General features: G+C 41.8%; 1 protein-coding gene and 1 long non-coding RNA gene across 2 annotated transcripts; both read right to left on the reverse strand.

Annotated features, from left to right (window-relative positions):
• Positions 1 to 4,029: 4,029 nt before the first annotated feature.
• Positions 4,030 to 6,032, reverse strand: LOC121877400. Its single transcript, XR_006090998.1, has 2 exons — positions 5,310 to 6,032; positions 4,030 to 4,563 (listed from the first exon to the last, which is right to left on the reverse strand). It is a non-coding gene; the product is annotated as an uncharacterized LOC121877400 (long non-coding RNA).
• A 670-nt stretch (positions 6,033 to 6,702) lies between these two features.
• LOC121877314 (sodium/potassium-transporting ATPase subunit beta-like) lies at positions 6,703 to 13,973 on the reverse strand. The gene is made up of 7 exons (XM_042382999.1): positions 13,731 to 13,973; positions 10,562 to 10,702; positions 10,301 to 10,417; positions 9,337 to 9,512; positions 8,254 to 8,355; positions 7,600 to 7,738; positions 6,703 to 7,094 (listed from the first exon to the last, which is right to left on the reverse strand). The coding sequence occupies exons 1-7, from the start codon at positions 13,918 to 13,920 to the stop codon at positions 6,988 to 6,990; spliced, it is 972 nt and encodes a 323-aa protein (XP_042238933.1). The 5' UTR covers positions 13,921 to 13,973; the 3' UTR covers positions 6,703 to 6,987.
• Between the last annotated feature and the right edge of the window lie 5,683 nt (positions 13,974 to 19,656).

The raw sequence follows: 19,656 nt of genomic DNA on the forward strand, positions 1-19,656 counted from the left end.
ATTTTTTTTTTGGGCGGCGTCATTAACACTTATGAGGTACCGAGTGAAGGCAACTCCTGAGACGAATACAACTGAAAACGGCTGCTGCTTGACTTCACACCAACACCGGGGAAGAAACACGAGGAGAGCAAAGCCTATCGTGTTGGGGGGTGTGAGAGGGGAGGGGTGGGGGGCTTGTTAGGGGGAAGGGGAGAGGGTGGGGGGGGGCTTGTTAGGGGCGAATGTGGACTCTTCACAACACCAACTCGGAGACAGACACAGACATCACAAATTCATTACTACGCTGTCATCATTTTAATGCCCCCCAATGAAGATCCTGCAGGACACCAGGAGAAGGAGTGAGTACCAATATAACCTCAGCCAAGATCCTATAGGACATCATACATCGGCCAGTGAAGAAGGAATTAGGCCACACGATCCTCCACCTGAAGAAACACGAGTCAGTGGAGGATTATAATGACCCCCCCAGACACCATCCATCTCTCTCTCTCTCTCTCTCTCTCTCTCTCTCTCTCTCTCTCTCTCTCTCACAGAAGAAAAGTTACCACCAACTCCCTCCAACTTAGTTCCTCCTCAGATCATAACTCACAAGATGAATGGCCAAGGGAGGAAACTCATTCACTCATTTAGAAGCAAGGATAAAGAGATCAAGAAAAGCTTCCATAGAGTGAAAACCTTTATTTAACGAACTCTATGGAGAGGAAATTCCCTTAATATCGAGGGGTTAAGTTATTTCGTTAAGGGACTAAGATACCGTCCTCGAGGGGTTTAAGAAGATCTTTGGCAGTAAAAAAAATGACACTCAACAAAATCATTAGTTTCCTCCGCTAGGTAGTGACTCCCCAGGGGCGCCTCACTCTCGGCCCATGTTTCCCACGACGGTCCTAAGCTCCCAGATAAGTTGAGCCGCAGAGGATCTTATCAATAATGGCCAATTTCCGACGAAGACAACAGCGTTCTCTCTGACTGAGGCATCGCCGCGCTCCAGGTGATGACATTCAGGATACTGCCAAGTCTTCTCGAGTCTCACAGCTCAAAAGATTGGCTGACTTCTTGACTTATTACTTTTGTGACCGACTTGGTGTCCTTGTCTGTGGCTGTGTTGATCGATGTTTATTATTGTTATTATTTTTTTATTATTATTACTATCATTATTATTATTATTATTATTATTACTATCATTATTATTATTATTATTATTATTATTATTATTATTATTATTATTATTATTATTATTTTCTCTTAGCATCCAGCGTTGTCTGAGTATAAGTACACCATAATGAAAAACGCACAGTTGCAGAATTGTGTTCCTACATTGATGTGGTAAACCGTGTCTCCAAATGGCAATGTTGCAGTACAGTAGTTGTATCACTGTTTATGAATGAATTGGTATTGATTGTGTAACGACGGACGTGATTGGTGAATAGGTTCGTTACAGGTCATATAGGTTGGCTGTTTGGAGACACGGGTTTACCACAGGGGGTGAAGGAACACATTTCAGCAACTGTACATCTACACTGACGTACATAAATCCATTGTACTTATTATGTCATCCGTACAGGGTGTAGAAGCTGCCACCAACACAACATCTGTAGAAGCTGCCACCAACACAACATCTGTAGAAGCTGCCACCAACACAACATCTGTAGAAGCATCCACCAACACAACATCTGTAGAAGCATCCACCAACACAACATCTGTAGAAGCAGCCACCAACACAACATCTGTAGAAGCATCCACCAACACAACATCTGTAGAAGCTACCAACACAACACATCTGTAGAAGTGCCACCAACATACAACAGATCACAGTAGAAGCTGCCATCAACACAACATCTGTAGAAGCTGCCACCAACACAACATCTGTAGAAGCTGCCACCAACACAACATCTGCAGAAGCAGTCACCAACACAACATCCGTAGAAGCTGCCACCAACACAACATCTGTAGTGAAGCTGCCACCAACACAACACTGTAAGCAGCCACCAACACAACATCTGTAGAAGCATCCACCAACACAACATCTGTAGAAGCATCCACCAACACAACATCTGTAGAAGCATCCACCAACAACATCTGTAGAAGCATCCACCAACACAACATCTGTAGAAGCCACCAACACAACATCCAGAAGCATCCAAACACAACATCTGTAGAAGCATCCACCAACACAACATCTGTAGAAGCTGCCACCAACACAACATCTGTAGAAGCAGCCACCAACACAACATCTGTAGAAGCATCCACCAACACAACATCTGTAGAAGCATCACACCAACACAACATCTGTAGAAGCATCCACCAACACAACATCTGTAGAAGCTGCCACCAACACAACATCTTCACCTTAACGTCGTGTACATCCCAGTGTGAAGGAACAACTGAGTGAGAGAAAATTGCCTAGAGACCATGAAGCATTTATTCGTTAGTCAGGGAAAATCGATGATGGTGCCGTGACGAATTTCCATTTTTTTAAGGTGATGTCGGTGGGGGGGGGGGTTTGTTTGGGTTATAGGTCAAGAAGGAGAAGGTGTGGTAGAGAGGTGTAAGAGAAGTGTAGGTTAGAGAAAAGTTACTATTTTTGTAAGGCAGTGGTTCTCTTGTGCTAGGTGATGATAAGGCATTTTCAGCCATATTAAGCTAATGATCAGCACCCAACCCTCATTTCCTCCTTCCCTCCTTCTCTTCTTCCTTCCCTCCTTCCCGTCCCTCACTCCTTCCCTCAGTCCTCCCTTCCCCCTTAACACACACACACACGTTCAGCCACCGGCAATAATATTAAGCAGGTCCTCAATGTGTGGCGCGTGTCTGTGTGTATGAAGGCGTTCCGCAGAGGTGTTCTAACAGACAGGCGGACAGAGAAGACAGTAAGTGACAGAGAAACCGAAAAGCGGAGAGAAAAGCAGGGAGAGAGAGCGGAGGGAGGTAAAAAGACTGACAGAAAGAGACAGTAAAAATATTGAAAGAAAAGGAAAGTAGAGAGAGAGAGAGAGAGAGTAAAGAGAGAGAGAGAGAGAGAGAGAGAGAGAGAGAGAGAGAGAGAGAGAGAGAGAGAGAGAGAGAGAGCTTCAATGCCAACGAACAATTACAAAAAGTCAGGCAATAAATTTCTATACTCAATGAACAATCTACCTTCACATTTTAAACAATTAAGATACACACACACACACACACACACACACACACACACACACACACACACACACACACACACGGAATTAGTGGCTTCTTGGTATTAATTTTAGTAAAGAATTTCCTTCCATTTTTTTTGTGTGTGTGGAGATAACCTGGCCATAAAGACTTGTTTATCTGAGCACTGAGTGTGTCCTTAAGACTTAAAGAGATGTTCCCATCACTATGACGCACCTTGTGATTACATAAATGATCATCCTGGTTTCAAACATTTATTTTGAAGACAATTAATAAAATTACGGCGAAAAGGAAGGTATGTGTGTGTGTGTGTGTGTGTGTGGACAGTGGAAAGTTTTGGAATTTCATAAAGATTTTCTTGTGTGTCAGTACCAGGAACCGAGCTGACCAGTCCGAGATAGTTATTGACTTTTTTATTGCTCTCTACACTGACCCTCCACTGTGGTAACTTAGAGGAGAGTTCATGGTGGTGTGTGTTAATTATACAGTACATTAAACTTACCTGGTGTATATCCGGTGGACCTTAGCTTCTCTCTGTGAGGTAGTGAGGAACTTCACCCTTGTAGATGGAGCTGTTTATACTCTGGTCATGGTTGGTGTTGACGCGGGTGGTGGTGTTGACACCTGTGGTAGTGGTGTTGATACTTGTGGTGGTTTTGACAGTTTTGGTGGTGTTGATGTGTGTGGTGGTGTTGACACTTGTGGTGGTGTTACTTGTGATGGTGGTGTTGACACGTGTGGTGGTGTTGACACTGGTGGTGGTGTTGACACTGGTGGTGGTGTTGACACTGGTGGTGGTGTTGACACGTGTGGTGGTGTTGACACTGGTGGTGGTGTTGACACTGGTGGTGGTGTTGACACTGGTGGTGGTGTTGACACGTGTGGTGGTGTTGACACTTAGGAGGTAGTGAGTCCAGCTGGGTCTGTTGTCACCAATTACATGTACAATTATTTCTTCATATTCCAGTTACTTGTGTAGACGTTGACTGAGGAGGAAATTAGGTCCATGTATTCCTCTCTCACTGGTATAAACTTTCAGTATTTTTGTCGGGACAATAATGTATACAGTAGATATAGTATTTTGAATAGTTCTTTCTCACTCATATGAACTTTCCAGAGATTTGTTGCATGAACGCGTTGTGTTGCTTTGAGTTGAGTGACATTGATACCTTGCCTGATCCTCGCTGTATCGGAAGAGGTTAAGGAAGTGTTGATGGATCATTTATATGTCAAGACTACACTTGTACTTGTCATCCCTCTTTGATGCGGATAAAGAACTCAATTGTTTGTTTAGAAATACTTATAAAGTTCTAAAAGTAGACGATGACTCACAAAACACTGGGGTGTAGTGCGACCTGGAGGTGGTTAGGATGTGTTGGCTGACGTCCGTAGGAGCTGCCTCTCATCTTTACTCTTGTAACAAAGGTTAAACACCATAAGTTTATGTATACGAACTTATAAATTCACTTTTGTAAGCAAGATGAAACACAAGTTTATTTATGTAGTCTTGTCAACTTCAAATAAAAATCGACACAGTGCTCCAAGAGTTGGGTTTTGTGCTGGCCAGTGGCAACTACTGCAAGTCAGAAACACTACTAATCTTGTCTTTACTCAGGTCGCAATACAGTAAACTAGGCAAGATGTGACGCCTAACACTAGCAGATCAACAACGTCTAGAAATGAATCTCTAAATCATGGAGGTAAGACGTTACTTGACAACTCACACTCCACACACATAGTCTTCCTCGCATCTCACTGTACGAGGAACACCAAACATTGTAAGTCAAGACGTTTTTCAACACTTCCTCCTCTGTCACACATCTTAGCCTTCACCAGCCACCAACATCTGCACTTTACCCAAAACTTGTACATTCCGCTCTTATTGTTCTGCGACTTATTAATTTAACATCTTGTTTTTCTGTTTCACTTACTAAAAACTCCATAGAATTGCCGTAGAAAATTATATAGCGGCATTGAAGGACTAGTATCTATTAACTAGTTCAAACATTAAAGAATAAATAGCAACTACTAGAAGTGTGTCCCCAAGATTTTTTTTATTTTTATTTACACTGTAAACTAGATGTTAGTTCACTAAGTCACGAGTGAAGTGTTTAATCCACCACTACGACCCGGATCAAGGAGGAGGGGTTAAGATATACATTTTATTTTCACGTGCGGATATTTTGGTCAGGAGTAATAGGTAGGTGAGACGACGGGTGAGGCACAGACTGGAGTGGCCGGGACGAGGGAGCGAGCAGCGGCAGAGGCAGCCTGGAGAGAGAGGTGCTCTGGTAGCTCGCCGCCGGTCCACCGCTGACTGGCCGACGACTGCACAGTGCACACCAAACACACACACACACACACCCAGACCTGCTGCACCTTTACATGCGCACCTCTCTCTCTCTCTCTCTCTTCCTTTTTTACTCATTTATTAATTTTCACAACCTCTTTCTTTGTTTACTTCTATTTTATTTTGCTAATTTCTCTATCTGTTATTACCACAATACAACCCTAATTGTCCTCACTCTTATCGGGCCCAAGTCCCAATAGACCCGATTAATTTAACCTAATCAGTAGGAGTGGGTCCCAGTACTAATCAGCCAATAGTTTGGTTATGTTTGGGGCTTATTGGGACTACTGGGGCCTATTATGACGTGTTTCTCTCTTGTGGGTCTTCGTGCTTGTGGGTTAACGCTACTAGACAATAGAAGGTATAGCAACAACTCCACAAAACACGGAGAGAAACAATTGGGTTATGGAGTCCATGTTAGTCTTATTAGGATTCGTTTCATCTTTATCGGAGTTAATCTCAGCCATGCAGGACAGAGAGACACACCAGCCATGCAGGACAGAGAGACACACCAGCCATGCAGGACAGAGAGACACACCAGCCATGCAGGACAGAGAGAGACACACCAGCCATGCAGGACAGACAGACACACCAGCCATGCAGGACAGACAGACACACCAGCCATGCAGGACAGAGAGACACACCAGCCATGACACACACCAGCCATGCAGGACAGAGAGACACACCAGCCATGCAGGACAGACAGACACACCAGCCATGCAGGACAGACAGACACACCAGCCATGCAGGACAGAGAGACACACCAGCCATGCAGGACAGAGAGACACACCAGCCATGCAGGACAGAGAGACACACCAGCCATGCAGGACAGAGAGAGACACCAGCCATGCAGGACAGACAGACACACCAGCCATGCAGGACAGACAGTATATCTCCAGCTACGTCACCCTGGTCACCTAGTGAGAGTAATATTCAATGTATTGTTAGAATCAGAACTGTTCTTGGCTGCTAAAAAGATTCTATTACGGGTCAGAGTGTCATCGCCTTTATCTAACATGAAGGTGCAGTCCCATAGTTCTGACGGCCCGTTATAGGTTGTGTGAGTACGGTACACTACATACTAAGCCCGCTACTGGGTGAACTAAGGGTGATCTTGGCCCAAGTGACTCTTATGGACAGGGGGCAAGAGCTTTATCCAGTCACTTTTACATATTTTTAAGTTAAGAAAAAAAAATTGCTGGTTTGTTGTAAATCCATGTTGGTTTATTATCTGTGCATTTATACAAAACACACCTACTGTATTAGTAAAAAGTTACACTCACATAAAACAAGGCCATGTGAACACTTTGCTCTACTGTGGTAAACATGACAGCACAGAGTTCCTTGTCAACCACTGGCTTCACTCACTCCATCATTAATACCGTAGGCTTATTAAGAGGTACTGGCATAAAACATAGATACACTAAAAAAAATGGCAGAAAGTGGTTCATTATCCAGCAGATAGTTTTAAATTCCTCCGTGATGTTCTAATGGAGTTTGATGTCGATGTCAAGTTGGCCTAAGGCGCGACGGTTCATCCTAGGCAAGATGTTGTCAGCCCAGGCACGACATTTCACCTTGACATCCACCTCAACTGTAAAACACACACAGGTAAGAGAAGTTAGAGATGAATATGGAGAGAGAGAGAGTCAGTAAAGCAGATATAGACTGTCTTAAATCAATAGCAGTTAGACTCCATGAAAAAAACTACACTAAACAAAGCCTAATTTAATAACACGGACATTTTTAATCTAGGATAAACGTCATCACAGAATCATTGTCAGTATAATGCTAAACAAATTAGTTTTTTTTAATTAGGTAAACTTATGTAAAAATATTCAGGTAAATTAAATGATGTTGAGTGACCAGTGACAGTTAATACAGTTGCTATGGTAGTTATCGCCACCCTTCCCTCCCATGGGCAACTTTTGGGTGTGCTATTTGCCAGTCAGACACACAGATCAAGCGAGGGACAGACGGGAATGGAAGATCGATAGACAGAGGCAGCAAGACTATGAGATTATCAAAAAGAAGAAAAATTTACGAAAAAATAATCATCATCCAAGGAGACATAAAAAAAAATACATCTCATTACTTACGTGGGACGTCGATGAGGCGAACCATGACGAACGGGGCGAGGTAGCCAGGCTGGTTAGTGTAGGGGAAAAATGAGAGCGGGAGACCTGGGGCTGGCTGCTCTATCTCCACCTCCTGACTCTCACACCACACCCACACATTCTGCAGAAAGTTATTATTATTATAAGTTTCATCAACCAGACCCACACGTCCTTTAGACAAGAGTGAATAAGACAACACAAGAAAATATATCCCAGTTTATCCATTTACCAGTTATAAAAGGAATTCATAGAGCCAGAGTATGCATATTAGTTGTGTTTACAAAGTCTTTATTTATTTATATTTTTAACGCCCTAATAATAACTTAATGAAAGTTTGCTTTAAAATGGAATCAATTGTATATATTTTTATCAGGAATTATGGAATCAGTTTTTATCTCAGTGTACAGTAGTGTTTAAGAGGGTTGGGTAATTGTGTGTCCTGATATACGGTACACTATGTTTCTTAGATATGTGAACCTGTGATAAAGTCTGTAAGATTCTTATTCTTATACATAATAATTCAACTAGTTTCATTAGTTAACTTGTAATATATTATGGAATTATTCCCACTTAGGTGGTTTTGGTTAAGTTGCCTGATATTGTAACTAATAATGAAAAAAAAATATATATAGTCACTTTGGAGAGAGCGTTGGTATCATTGAGGCTGTTGATGTGGTCCTGGAGACCCTGTGGTAAACTGCTAAAATGTTTCGTTGGGTGAGGTAACCACCCTATCATCTGCAAAAGTGGGATAAAAAACAAAATATGTTTATGCTTCTTTTTCTTAAGGTATTTTGATTTAGTATCAACCTACATAGTTGAGACTTGAGTCAGGCTCAGAGCGAGAGAGAGAGAGAGATACTGTTGCGGGTATGATTTTATTTTATTGTCGATTCTCGGGAAAAATGTCTTGGAATTTAATTATAAAAAGTTAATAACGCATTTATAGATTTGAGAGAAGCTGGATGTACAAAAGATCAATATTAGCCTCTGTTGGTGATGTAACACATTGGCCAACCCCGGAAGACGGTCCTCAGGAGGGAAGGAATGAATGCTGTCGCCAGTTCCGAGAGGCTAGAGCTGAGCTTGAAAATAAACACCTGGAGAAAATAAGAGAAAAGACAACAAAAAGTTGTTGTATGTTAAATTGATGAAGGAGGACAGTGTGAAGACCCTGAGAAAGGTGGAAAATGGAGTGGAGGAGATGTGACCTTGTACATCTGGACGAACTTAAAGGGAACTCTGAGAGAATATGTTGCCTCCATTGACACACTGCAACCGTGCCTGGAAGCTGGGTTTGGGTTCAACTGCAGGCTTATACATTTAAATGCAAATGTTTTGAGTTAATCAAATTAAAATTCATATGCTACCAAACACAGCCATACATCTCATATCCTTCCGACTGTTCCCTTGGGCGGGGATGAGATAAGAGCTAAGATAATCATCTCAGTCGCTGCCAACACTATAGAAACAGGTGTCTAGTGTTTACCGACCTCATCAAATATTAATACTGAATTTATTTGAAAAATCAAATGCAAATGAAGTGTTTTATAATATAATGCAGTGTAGCTGCAGAATGAGTAGTATATCCACATTTAAATGCAAATACAGAATTTCCAATGGCAACTGAATTTGTATTTGAACCCAAACGTCCTGGAAGGAACAGTAAGAGGTACTGTACCTTTCTCTTGTTATTGAAGATGTCCGTCTCTGTCTCACCTTGTTAAGTTTGAGTAAGATGCAGGGAGAGTTGGTGGTGTACCCCCAGTTGTCCTCCTGAGTACAGCTGGTCTTGGTCATGCCCAAGTCAAAGTCACAGATTTCGCCAGTGATTATATGATCATCCTCTTTACAGTTGATATACTTGCTCTGAAGGTCACTTCTGTTGTTATAGGCTGTTGATAGGAGGTATCGTTAGTGCAAAGAATGTAGACCTTGCAGATGTTATAGGCTGTTGCTAAGTTAGACCCTTAGTGCAAAGAATATAGACCTAATATGCCTGTTGTAGTTATACCCTTAAACTTATAGCCAACATTTACGTGACGTCACTTTATCCATGATGGTCGTCTTTGAGAAGTCATCGCTAAGGGTAAATCAGAAACACTTGATGACAGCCTGCGAGACCTGTCTGGTGTGTGACGGCTGGATACTTGGCCAATGACACACACACACACACATATATACACGGGAGAATACCGATAATGTGAAGTCTCTGATAGTTTACAATCGGTTGACGTCCAGCTGGATGAAAGGTAGATGATGTTTACAACGTGATGATGGTCTTTGTGTCATGTCGGCAAGCAAGAGTATGGTGCTTCACTTCTAGTTTATGTTGTATAGCTATTACTTAACGTGTCACAGTAAATGCCGAGCTTATGAACTACACTTAATCATTTAGAGTTTTTAAGTTGAAATTATTGTTATCACTTTGGCTTAACCCATTAGTTATTAAGTATTATATTGCTTACCATGGTGTCACAGCTACTGAAAACCGCTCTTGGGTGTGCTAGTGTGTCATGGTCACTGGCACAGAAATATCATGTCACTAAAAGGTTCTGTAAAAAATATCAACAGTGAAGTACCCCCCTCCCCCCTCCCCCCTCAAAAAAAAATAGACATAATGTAAGAAGAAAAAAGAAATATTGTCTAAGAATAGGAAAACATACCAAGACATTATTATTACTTTTAAAGAAATCGTCGATGGAGTCGATGTAGTCTCCATAAGAAAAGCTGCCCGAGGGTGAATAGATGATGACAGGGTGGTTCTCTTCTAAGTTAGTCCGTGGCCGTATTCCCAAACCTTGAAAATAAAGATTGAATTAAAACATTGATGATGACCTTAGTACTTTAATGAGTGATGGCAATTATACCTCAACCAATAAGCTTCTTTGGTGATATAGTAGTATGATTTTGAGCCAGTTAAACAAGGGTATAGGTTACTCACCGGGGTTAGCTAGAAGAGACTCATCACCCGTGTATTTGGGTGTGTGTTCAGTGTCGAGGGTGGTGTAGAAGGCAGCCATGCAGGCGGCGAAAAAGGCGGCCAGGAATGAGTAGAACACTAAGTAGAACAACCCGATCTTCCCTGTTGACACCATAAAACACATCGTTAGTCCGCTTGATTTAAAGTCACGCTCAGAGCTCGCCTTTTCTGTGATGGCGTTGTACTCTCTCTCTCTCTCTCTCTCTCTCTCATGCACTTCACATTACACTGGATACAAGGGGTGCCCAATAAACTATAGCTTCCGCGCCTAGAGGGGGAGGTGGGAATCAGTGTGTGGTCCACGTGTTCCAGGTTAGGTCCAACCTTCTCTTGGGTTGTGTGCATGAAGGGGGAACAGGGTCGACACCGTCCAAGCTCCAAACACGTGACCGTTTGTTCACAGTCGACAGTAAAGAGGTTGGACGGTATCCTTCCCCTCACCCCTCAATGACGGGAGAGCCTCACCGATAACCCCAACCCTAACTGAGGCGGAGAATTAAATGATGTTAAACGCAAACACACAAATTTATTAATTCATTATTATTAATTTTACTATTATTATCACTATTATATACTCTCATTCATGTTAATTTATTTATTTACATATAAAGTATCAGTGTGTCGTTAGCCTAGGCATTTCATGATAAAGACGAGATAAGACCAACGTTGTTGAGGTTCTTACAGTGTAACCTTTAGTATTTAACCTTTACCTTCACACTATACTGACAGCATCGCCGGGTGTAACATTACAACACTACAAGTAAACACTGTTTCTCGTAGACTCGGCATGAAACACCGTGTTCGTGGAAGACCTTACTACAGCTAGTTGTGGCTCTTACGTCATGCTAGTTTCCTGTGTGTCTGTTACTGCACTATACCATCTCTCTCTCTCTCATTTGTGTGCTCGTTGGATCCCTATTATTTGGACTGGTTCCTCTGTGGTCCACGACTGTGTCTTACGCCCATCTTCCCAGGGTGAATTTTCAGTATGCCCTCATGTCCCCCCCCCTCCCAGCACTTCTAATGCTTGTATATGTTCCCGTATAGTATCAGCTGCTCCCCCAGGGTGTCAAGAATTACCATACTGTAGATGCAAATTCCCCATCAAATTTCAATGTTCTCACGTGTCCAAAATCCACAGTTTATTTATGTGATTACTGGCGACATGTTAAAGCATAAGTACTGTATGTGTCATCATAAAAATAGTACATAATTTTATCCTTAAAAAAATGGTATCATCGCCGTGGCAACGTGCGGGGGGAGGAGCCGGTGAGGTTATAACTACTAACAAAGTAGAGGAGTGGGGATTTCAGCATCATTTGGTGCAACACATGTTTGTCGTCTCCCTAAACTTTCCTAAAATGCGTTACGCAAGAAATGAACAATCCTAAAGGAAGATATGTAACTAAGATAACATCGCGGAGGCTTTGATCAGTCACCTGGACCCTATTGATCGATACATATATCCATACTTATTCAGTAAAATCTCCATTTAAGTTTACATTGAATCAGCAAGTATATTGACAATGCAGATAGACAAACGATGTGCCGTTGCGAACAAAAGTCTGCCCCTCCCTGCAGCAGTATTGACCCCGAATGAGATAAAACAGCGCCGGCCGTGATAAGATTCTCAATTACATACACTGGATTTTGCAGATCTGTTATATTGACTGATGAAAAGACATTTATTGCGGTGGAAGACCCAAGCGAGGCACTGTTGGCGGCCACACACAACAACACGTCCAAGAGCGACATGTGAGTGGCAGAGTCAGCGAACTTGAAAAGATGCCTCCAGTCCGAGCCCGATAAGATCACGTTGGTTCATGATATATGTCCCATTCACAGCTGCCAGATAGTGAAGGACTGGTACCAGGAACTCCCTGAAATTCAAGTCCTGGACTGGTCTTCAAAAGGATGCTATCTGAACCCCACAGAGCGTCTTTGGGTCATGATGTGTGGGGACCGGGGCTGTATATGTGGTACACCGGAAACGCGCTTATCTCTCACTACTGTGCCTTGGGTTGGAGTTCAAATGCTTGTACACAAGTGAGAAAGGTGTTTTCCAGTATGACCTTACCAAACATCGCAGGTTTCCTCGGGATACTCATGTACTAAAACTAGACAATGGAGTTCCTATAAAGTAACACAGAACAGACCAATCGCTTGAGTGGCTTGTAAGCTGATAAGTGGTGAAATGGTCAATTAAATTACGAGGTGTTACAGAGCGTCGGGCTGTGTGCATCAAGCGGGTAAAGTCCGTCATCAGGCGACTGCAATGTGTGAGGAATAAAATTGGGTGGTGGAAGTATAGGGGACAAGGCTGTTTCTTAGCTGGGATATTTATGGCCAGGAGATACAGATATCATGACGCGAAATCATCAAGTAAACCAGTGATAAGCGGACGATGCCAAGTTATTCAGGGAAATTGGGAATCAAACAGATTGAGAAATGTTAACACAAGATCTCTGTCAGCTTCAGGGATGGCTGTTAGGATTCAACCAAGGATGCACCAAAAGTATGGAGACGTATTACATATACCAACGAGACGAGGAAGCATCATTAACTGAGACCAAATGTGAAAAGGACTTGGGTGTGTATGTCCTCGAACCACTGTGAGAAGGTGAACACGTAACTAAGCTAGTTCACAAACCTAGACGGTGCGACCCACATACACTGTTTGAGCGATAGGGGTTAGGTGTAAACGGGGCTGTCTAGTTTGGGCCAAGAGACGCTGCAATTTCCTCCATTCTACTTACGTTAACACTGTGCACTGAGATACTTAGGTACACTCATAAACACAAATAGTGAAACTCATACACACATGGTGCATAAAAATACTCACGCGCCAACAATGCGTACAAAAAAAACAATACATAGACACTCGTGCCAACAGTAGATACAAAAAACATTAACACTTACATAAAATACATAATAACTGTAAGATGAATTGCAAATACATTAGCAATATAAATACTGACCGCACACACACACACACACTACTGTATATTGTTGCTTAATGTGATGAAAACAAGCGAACCTAATTGAGAAACTCCACGAGTTTTAAGACGTGAAAATGTTGCATAAATTAAGAAGTGTAAGTCCTTATATAACTCCCTCTCCCTCAACTCACCCCAGGACACCCCAGTTCTTCCAAGGAATTCCCTCTTCTCGGGGTTCCACCAGAAACTCTTCATAGCGTCCCCGGTGCTCCGATGCCTGGGCGGTGCCCTATTGTAGGTGGGTATCTTGGTGTCCACTTCCCCATTGGTGCGCTTGGCGTCCCCTTTCGTAAAAGATATTGTGGGTTGTTGGTCGGCCATCTGTGAGTCACGTCCTACCACTAGCTCAGCTAGACGAACTATGACGCTTACTCTCCGCTCCGCTGTTGAGCTTTATCAAGACTTACGCTTCTATTGAGTTACGTGTGTGTATTTGTTTTCTTGTTTTCTTGTAGCTCTTTCTTGTATGAGAATATTGTGCTGGTGATTTACCTTACTTAGTAATTGATTGTCAGTGGTTCTTTGTGTGTGTGTCTGTGTGCGTGTTGTAATTAAAAAAGTAGCCATGGTCTACATTCATCAAGTCTGCCCAGGCGTAGGGGAGGCAGAGAAGCTATGATGACGTCACGGGATCCATTCTGCCCTATTGGATTTGCATTTTTTTATTATACGTCCTTTTATGATTTGCAACTCGTCAGGGGAACAGGAAACATGTTTTATAGTATAAATGAATATACATACTAATATCCAGTTGGGTTTTTAACTAATCAAACCATACGTAAAGAACGAATAATATACTGTGTATGAAATTAAATCTAGGACTCTGGGAACCTCTCGTACGTCTACGGGAAAGGGTCGCGGAAAGGGGACGTGATTGCTGCCCGTATCATCATTGGGTATGACTGCTTGGGAGATTGGTGTCCCCGCCTCCCCAGAGCAACGCTCTTGTGCATTATGCAGAAGACCCGACAGCAGCACCCTTATCCACTACCTCCTAAGATGTCCCCACAAACAACGCTTCCGTGACGCCTGCTGGACCACCACTCCACGACCCCCTGACGGAGACACGATGATCCTCCCCATACTGGCCAGATATTTTGTAAATAATATTGATTATGTGTTTAAGGAATATCCTTCCTTCCTTAGGCTTTAGTAAACCCCTTTATAATATTTATACTGTATATACTTGTCACACTTGCCAGATGCTTCTGGTGTCATTGTACAGGGGTACCTAGTGACAGCACTAGGATCCCGCTTCTTCTATCAAGGAATAAACAATTGAACTTGAAATTGAAATTGACTCTGGAAAATTCAGTCGTTTTGGGAAGGCGTGTGTAAGATGGATGCCAATATATACAGTAGATTAAAGAAACAAATTTGTAAAAAAAAAAGTGTTAATACTGAAATAACAAAGTAAAAAAATGCTTATTGAAAAAAATATGTAAATACAAAATTTCATTAAATTTACATATATAAGCAAATATCACAAGCTTTGACATACTTTCTAATTGTGAGTCATATACAAACCAAGCGGGCTGGCTGTAACGTCACAGTGTGGGTCCTACTTAAAGCGTCGTGGTTGGGTACACTTTCTTTGTGCTGTGAGCCGACAGTGAGCGTATGTCTAGAACCTGTTTTTTTAGAATTTATTTTAGATCATGTAGCTGACGTTAGGCGAGCCCATCAGCCCGCTTTGATTTGTATGCCAAAATAGAGGTATTCTGTGTGATGTTAAGTTAGCCAACACCATGCAGAGGACTAGGGTAAAGTTTTAATGAAATGTTATGTGGTGTATTTTTTATATCTGAGAGTACATAACTGTATATATGAGAAGGGAAATAGTATACATAAGGTCGACAATTTCATTTATTTTGCATTTATAGTAAATTTATCTTATATGCTTTACCAAACAACACCACCAGCACAACACATCACCCTACCTCACAACACATCACCCTACCTCACAACACATCACCCTACCTCACAACACATCACCCTACCTCACAACACCAGCACAACACATCACCCTACCACCTACCATACAACTAAACCACATTACCCTACTAAGCACCACCACAGCACATCACCACACCACATCAGTACAACACATACGATACCACCTACAACCAACACCACCGCAATACTGTACCCTACCACACAAGATTAACCTTTTTTTTTCCTTTATCCTCTTCACCGCTGATCGGCTTGTTAGCCGCTTGGGCGATCGGTCACGTCTCTGTTACGCACTGTTGGCAAGTACTGGGCATGTACTGGCTCCTGAATGTACCTGAACCCGCTCCAGTGTTGGTCAAGTCTGGTCTTGAAAAAGATCACACTCGGTGCCGTCACAACACTCTGGCAGGTTGTTCCAAGAGTTCACAACTCTCACTCCAAAAAAGTTACCTAAGAGGCGGAACTAACAGTAAACTTACCTTGTGATGGAGTGTTGGGTGGGCATCATCAGTACGTTTCATTTCTCCTTATTGGTATTGGTACACCGAGTAGTTAAAGCTGTATAGACTTCTTTGGAAGGCACTCCGTTCAAAATATATACTAATTATCCATGCATGATTACTGTCTATTTAATCTTGTCTATTACAACGATAAATCCACTTTTGACTCAATTCTTTATTTTAGGGGAACCGATAAAGCTCAGTAACCCCCTAAACACTGTATAATTAATGGCCATGTTTCACTATATCCTGTTATTTTAGAAGCATAGTAGATGAGAAAAGGTGATATGGAGTGTAAGGTGCTAGGTGGACCTGTTGATCTTCTCAGATTGATGACCCACTGATCACTCGGGTCACAGGTGCGACCCGTATCGCCCAGGTGGTGTCAAGACGTGAGTGAACGCGTTGACCTGGTAATATGGACCTTACAGCTACACCTAATACGTGGACTCGTAATCTAACAATAAAGACTAATTGGATTAAATTGCGTGAGAGCGGAGTTAAGAGTGTGTGTGTGTGTGTGTGTGTGTGTGTGTGTGTGTGTGTGTGTGTGTGTCCTCTGAATAATTCTTTTAAAATTAATACAATATAAGTAGCAACAACAGACATTATTCACAAAGGTATGTAATAGATTAATAATACACTTGAGGTATGGAAATCATCGCCGTAATAGATATGTTTAGGTAGATAATGAGATACAGTAGTTCATGCCGACATATATGAGAAATTACTCAAATGATTGTAACTATTTTTGCTAATGTAAATGTATTAATTGTAATTTTGATATGTGATTGTTGTGATAAGTCTAAGCCTAATAAATCTGTCTGTCTGTCTGCATACTCTGGTTGAGACAGACTTGGTGAAAACCTAGAAGAAATAAACTTATTATTAAGGGGATATCCCACAGTATACCTTTACCGGAAATACTGTACCAATATAGACATTAACTAGGTTGTTGTAATTGCCGGATATTAATTTCTTAATTTACCTTGTCAGGAACAGGAAACCGACCACAGTAAGTGTTCAAACCGCCTCTGTTGACAATAGGGTGTACGTATATATTATTTACTATAAAACTATTGGTTATATGTCCCTATGTGTGTTGTGTTGAGAGTGGAATGTTTTTGATTTTGTTATACGTAATTCTTAAAAGACTGGTGTTCTATTAGTGTTTTGGTTCAGATTAGAAGAGGAACACATATTACTGTACTTGGTAATAATCTTGGTGGTAGATATAATGGTAAATTTAAACCTCGTTTGATGTCTTCTAAAATACTATTATACCAAATTTTACAAACAGTACAATATATTGAACTGGCCCGTGACCGTCATTCAATCCAAGTATCGTTAATATCTTAGGGTTGGCGACCACAGTCCTCCATTCTAAAGGCTTTCAGGCAGTTTTTGCCAATCTTCCAATATTTTGTATCTCTCTGTGGACCCGGTTTTTTAATTTTATTCATACATCCAGGTCTCTGCCTTCCTATGGCTCTCTTACCGTCAACTTTGACCATTAATATTTCTGTTATTATCCCATGATCCTTAATTACAATATACTCGTATGCAAAGGACCAAAATATCTTTTTTTCTTTTTTTACTGTACAGTTCAAATATTTATCTTGAAGTTTTTGCTAACCTTAGTACCTCTTCATTTGTTTTCCAGTCAGTAACTTATTCTTAACATTCGCCCATAAGACCACATTTCAAAGGCCTTTAACCTCTTTCTGGTAGTTACTGAGAGTGTCCACATTTCTGAACCATACAACAGTCCTTTGAGCAGCATTTTTTTTCTCAACTTAAAGTTAATGTTCCTTTTTATTAGGTCTTTTAGATTATATTAACACACATCTCATCCTCACACTCTTTCACACTAACACATATCCTCACACTCCTTTACATTAATATACATCCCAGGGGGCGGACCCAGGGGGGTGCGGACCCCCCTTTTTATCAGATAATTGCAATACTTTTTTTTTAATGCAGTATTACTTTTACTTTTATCCTCTTCGCCACTGATCGGCTTGTTGGCCGCCCGGGCGATCGGTCACGTCTCTGTCACGCACTGTTGGCAAGTACTGGGCATGCACCGGCTCCTGAATGTACCTGAACCCGCTCCAGTGTTGGTCAAGTCTTGTCTTGAAAGAGCTCACACTCGGTGCCGTCACAACACTCTCTGGTAGATTGTCCCAAGAGTTTACAACCCTCACTCCGAAAAAGTTTGCCCTCACGGTTTTCTGGACTTGCGGCTTCTTCAATTTTGAGCTGTGACCCCTTGTGGGGCAAGCGTCCACCAGCTCCAAGTAAGGACACTCAACTGAGTAGTGCCCCCTGAGATGCTTATACACCTCAACTAGGTCCCCCCTTGCCCGTCTGTAGTATAAGCTAAGCAAGTTCAGTTGCTCCAATCTCTCAGGGTAGCTGAGGTGCCGAAGTGTAGGCACCAGTCTGGTGGCCCTCCTTTGAACATTTTCAACCAACTGACAGTCCCTAGCATATCTCGGGGACCAGATGGGGAAGCACTTCACTCCTGAAGATCGTTACGAGGGACGGACCATCTAGATATCTGAACGACCTTCTTATAAGACCCAATAATTTATTTGCCTGATTTACCTTCTTCTCACAATGGCCCCGAGAACTTCAGCTCATTGTCAACATATTGTACACAGGCATTTTTGTATAGTAAAAAGTCATTACTATTGACCTCAGAATATCTCCTAATATCAAGTGCACATGGCTTGAAAATGGTCTCAAAATGCCCATGACACTGATCAGATTTCATATATATTTCTAGGGGGCTTCCTGGATCCACCCCTGCATCCTCACACATCTTCACACAAGTGCACCTCATCTTCACAATAACACACCCCATCCTCACACTCCTTCACACTACCACACCTCTCAACCTCACACTCTGTCATGCTAACATATACATATTGTCCTCACATCCTCGCTATACCACACCTTCTTGGTATCTTTCTTTTCTTTAAATTCATTTGTGATTTCTGTTTTAGGTTGTGTTGTTGAGAATTCATATCTTAAAATTCTCATATTAATTACAGAGAGTGTACAGTCCCATTGAGCAGTGTCAAGGTGAAAGATAAAAAAAAGTAACAGAGAGTAGGAGGTGAGACTCGCTTTAAACTACGGTTAGGTTAGGTTCAGATGTTAAGGTAGAAGTGATACAATGGATGAGAGGAGTGTACAGTACCAGCTATGTTTAACAGTGGGGAAGGGTACCAAAGGAATGAAAAAGAGTATCTATAGTTCCTCTGTATAAAAGGAAAGATGATATGAATAAATTTGATAATTGTGGAGGAAAAGGTCTGATGAGTGTATGAAGGGAAGTGTATGGTAGAATAATACTGAAAACAAAGACTAGTGTATTATTGGGAGACATGTGGAGAAAGAGAAAAGTTCTAAACTTAACAGGATAAATGGGAAATTGTTGAGTACTGGCCAGGGGTGATGGTAAGAGTGAGAAGGGTAGGACAAGTAAGAATGGAGTAAAGGATACAGGCATTAAAAGTGAGGGCTGAGGGGATGGAAATGTAGGAATCATCATTGCAACTGAGCAGAGATCATGGTGTTGAATAATGTGCCACTG

The sequence above is a fragment of the Homarus americanus genome, unplaced genomic scaffold, assembly GCF_018991925.1.
Source record: "Homarus americanus isolate GMGI-L3 unplaced genomic scaffold, GMGI_Hamer_2.0 scaffold367, whole genome shotgun sequence".
Taxonomy (NCBI): Eukaryota; Metazoa; Arthropoda; class Malacostraca; order Decapoda; family Nephropidae; genus Homarus; species Homarus americanus.

Bases quoted from the DNA above. Each gene is read 5' to 3' on its own strand.
- LOC121877314 (XM_042382999.1), bottom strand. From the start codon at position 13,920: ATGGCCGACCAACAACCCACAATATCTTTTACGAAAGGGGACGCCAAG. The intron at 10,703-13,730 runs GTGAGTTGAGGG...TGGTGTCAACAG, and splicing joins AAGAACTGGGGTGTCCTGGG to GGAAGATCGGGTTGTTCTAC. The intron at 7,739-8,253 runs GTGACTATATAT...AACTTTCTGCAG, and splicing joins ATACCAACGCTCTCTCCAAA to AATGTGTGGGTGTGGTGTGA.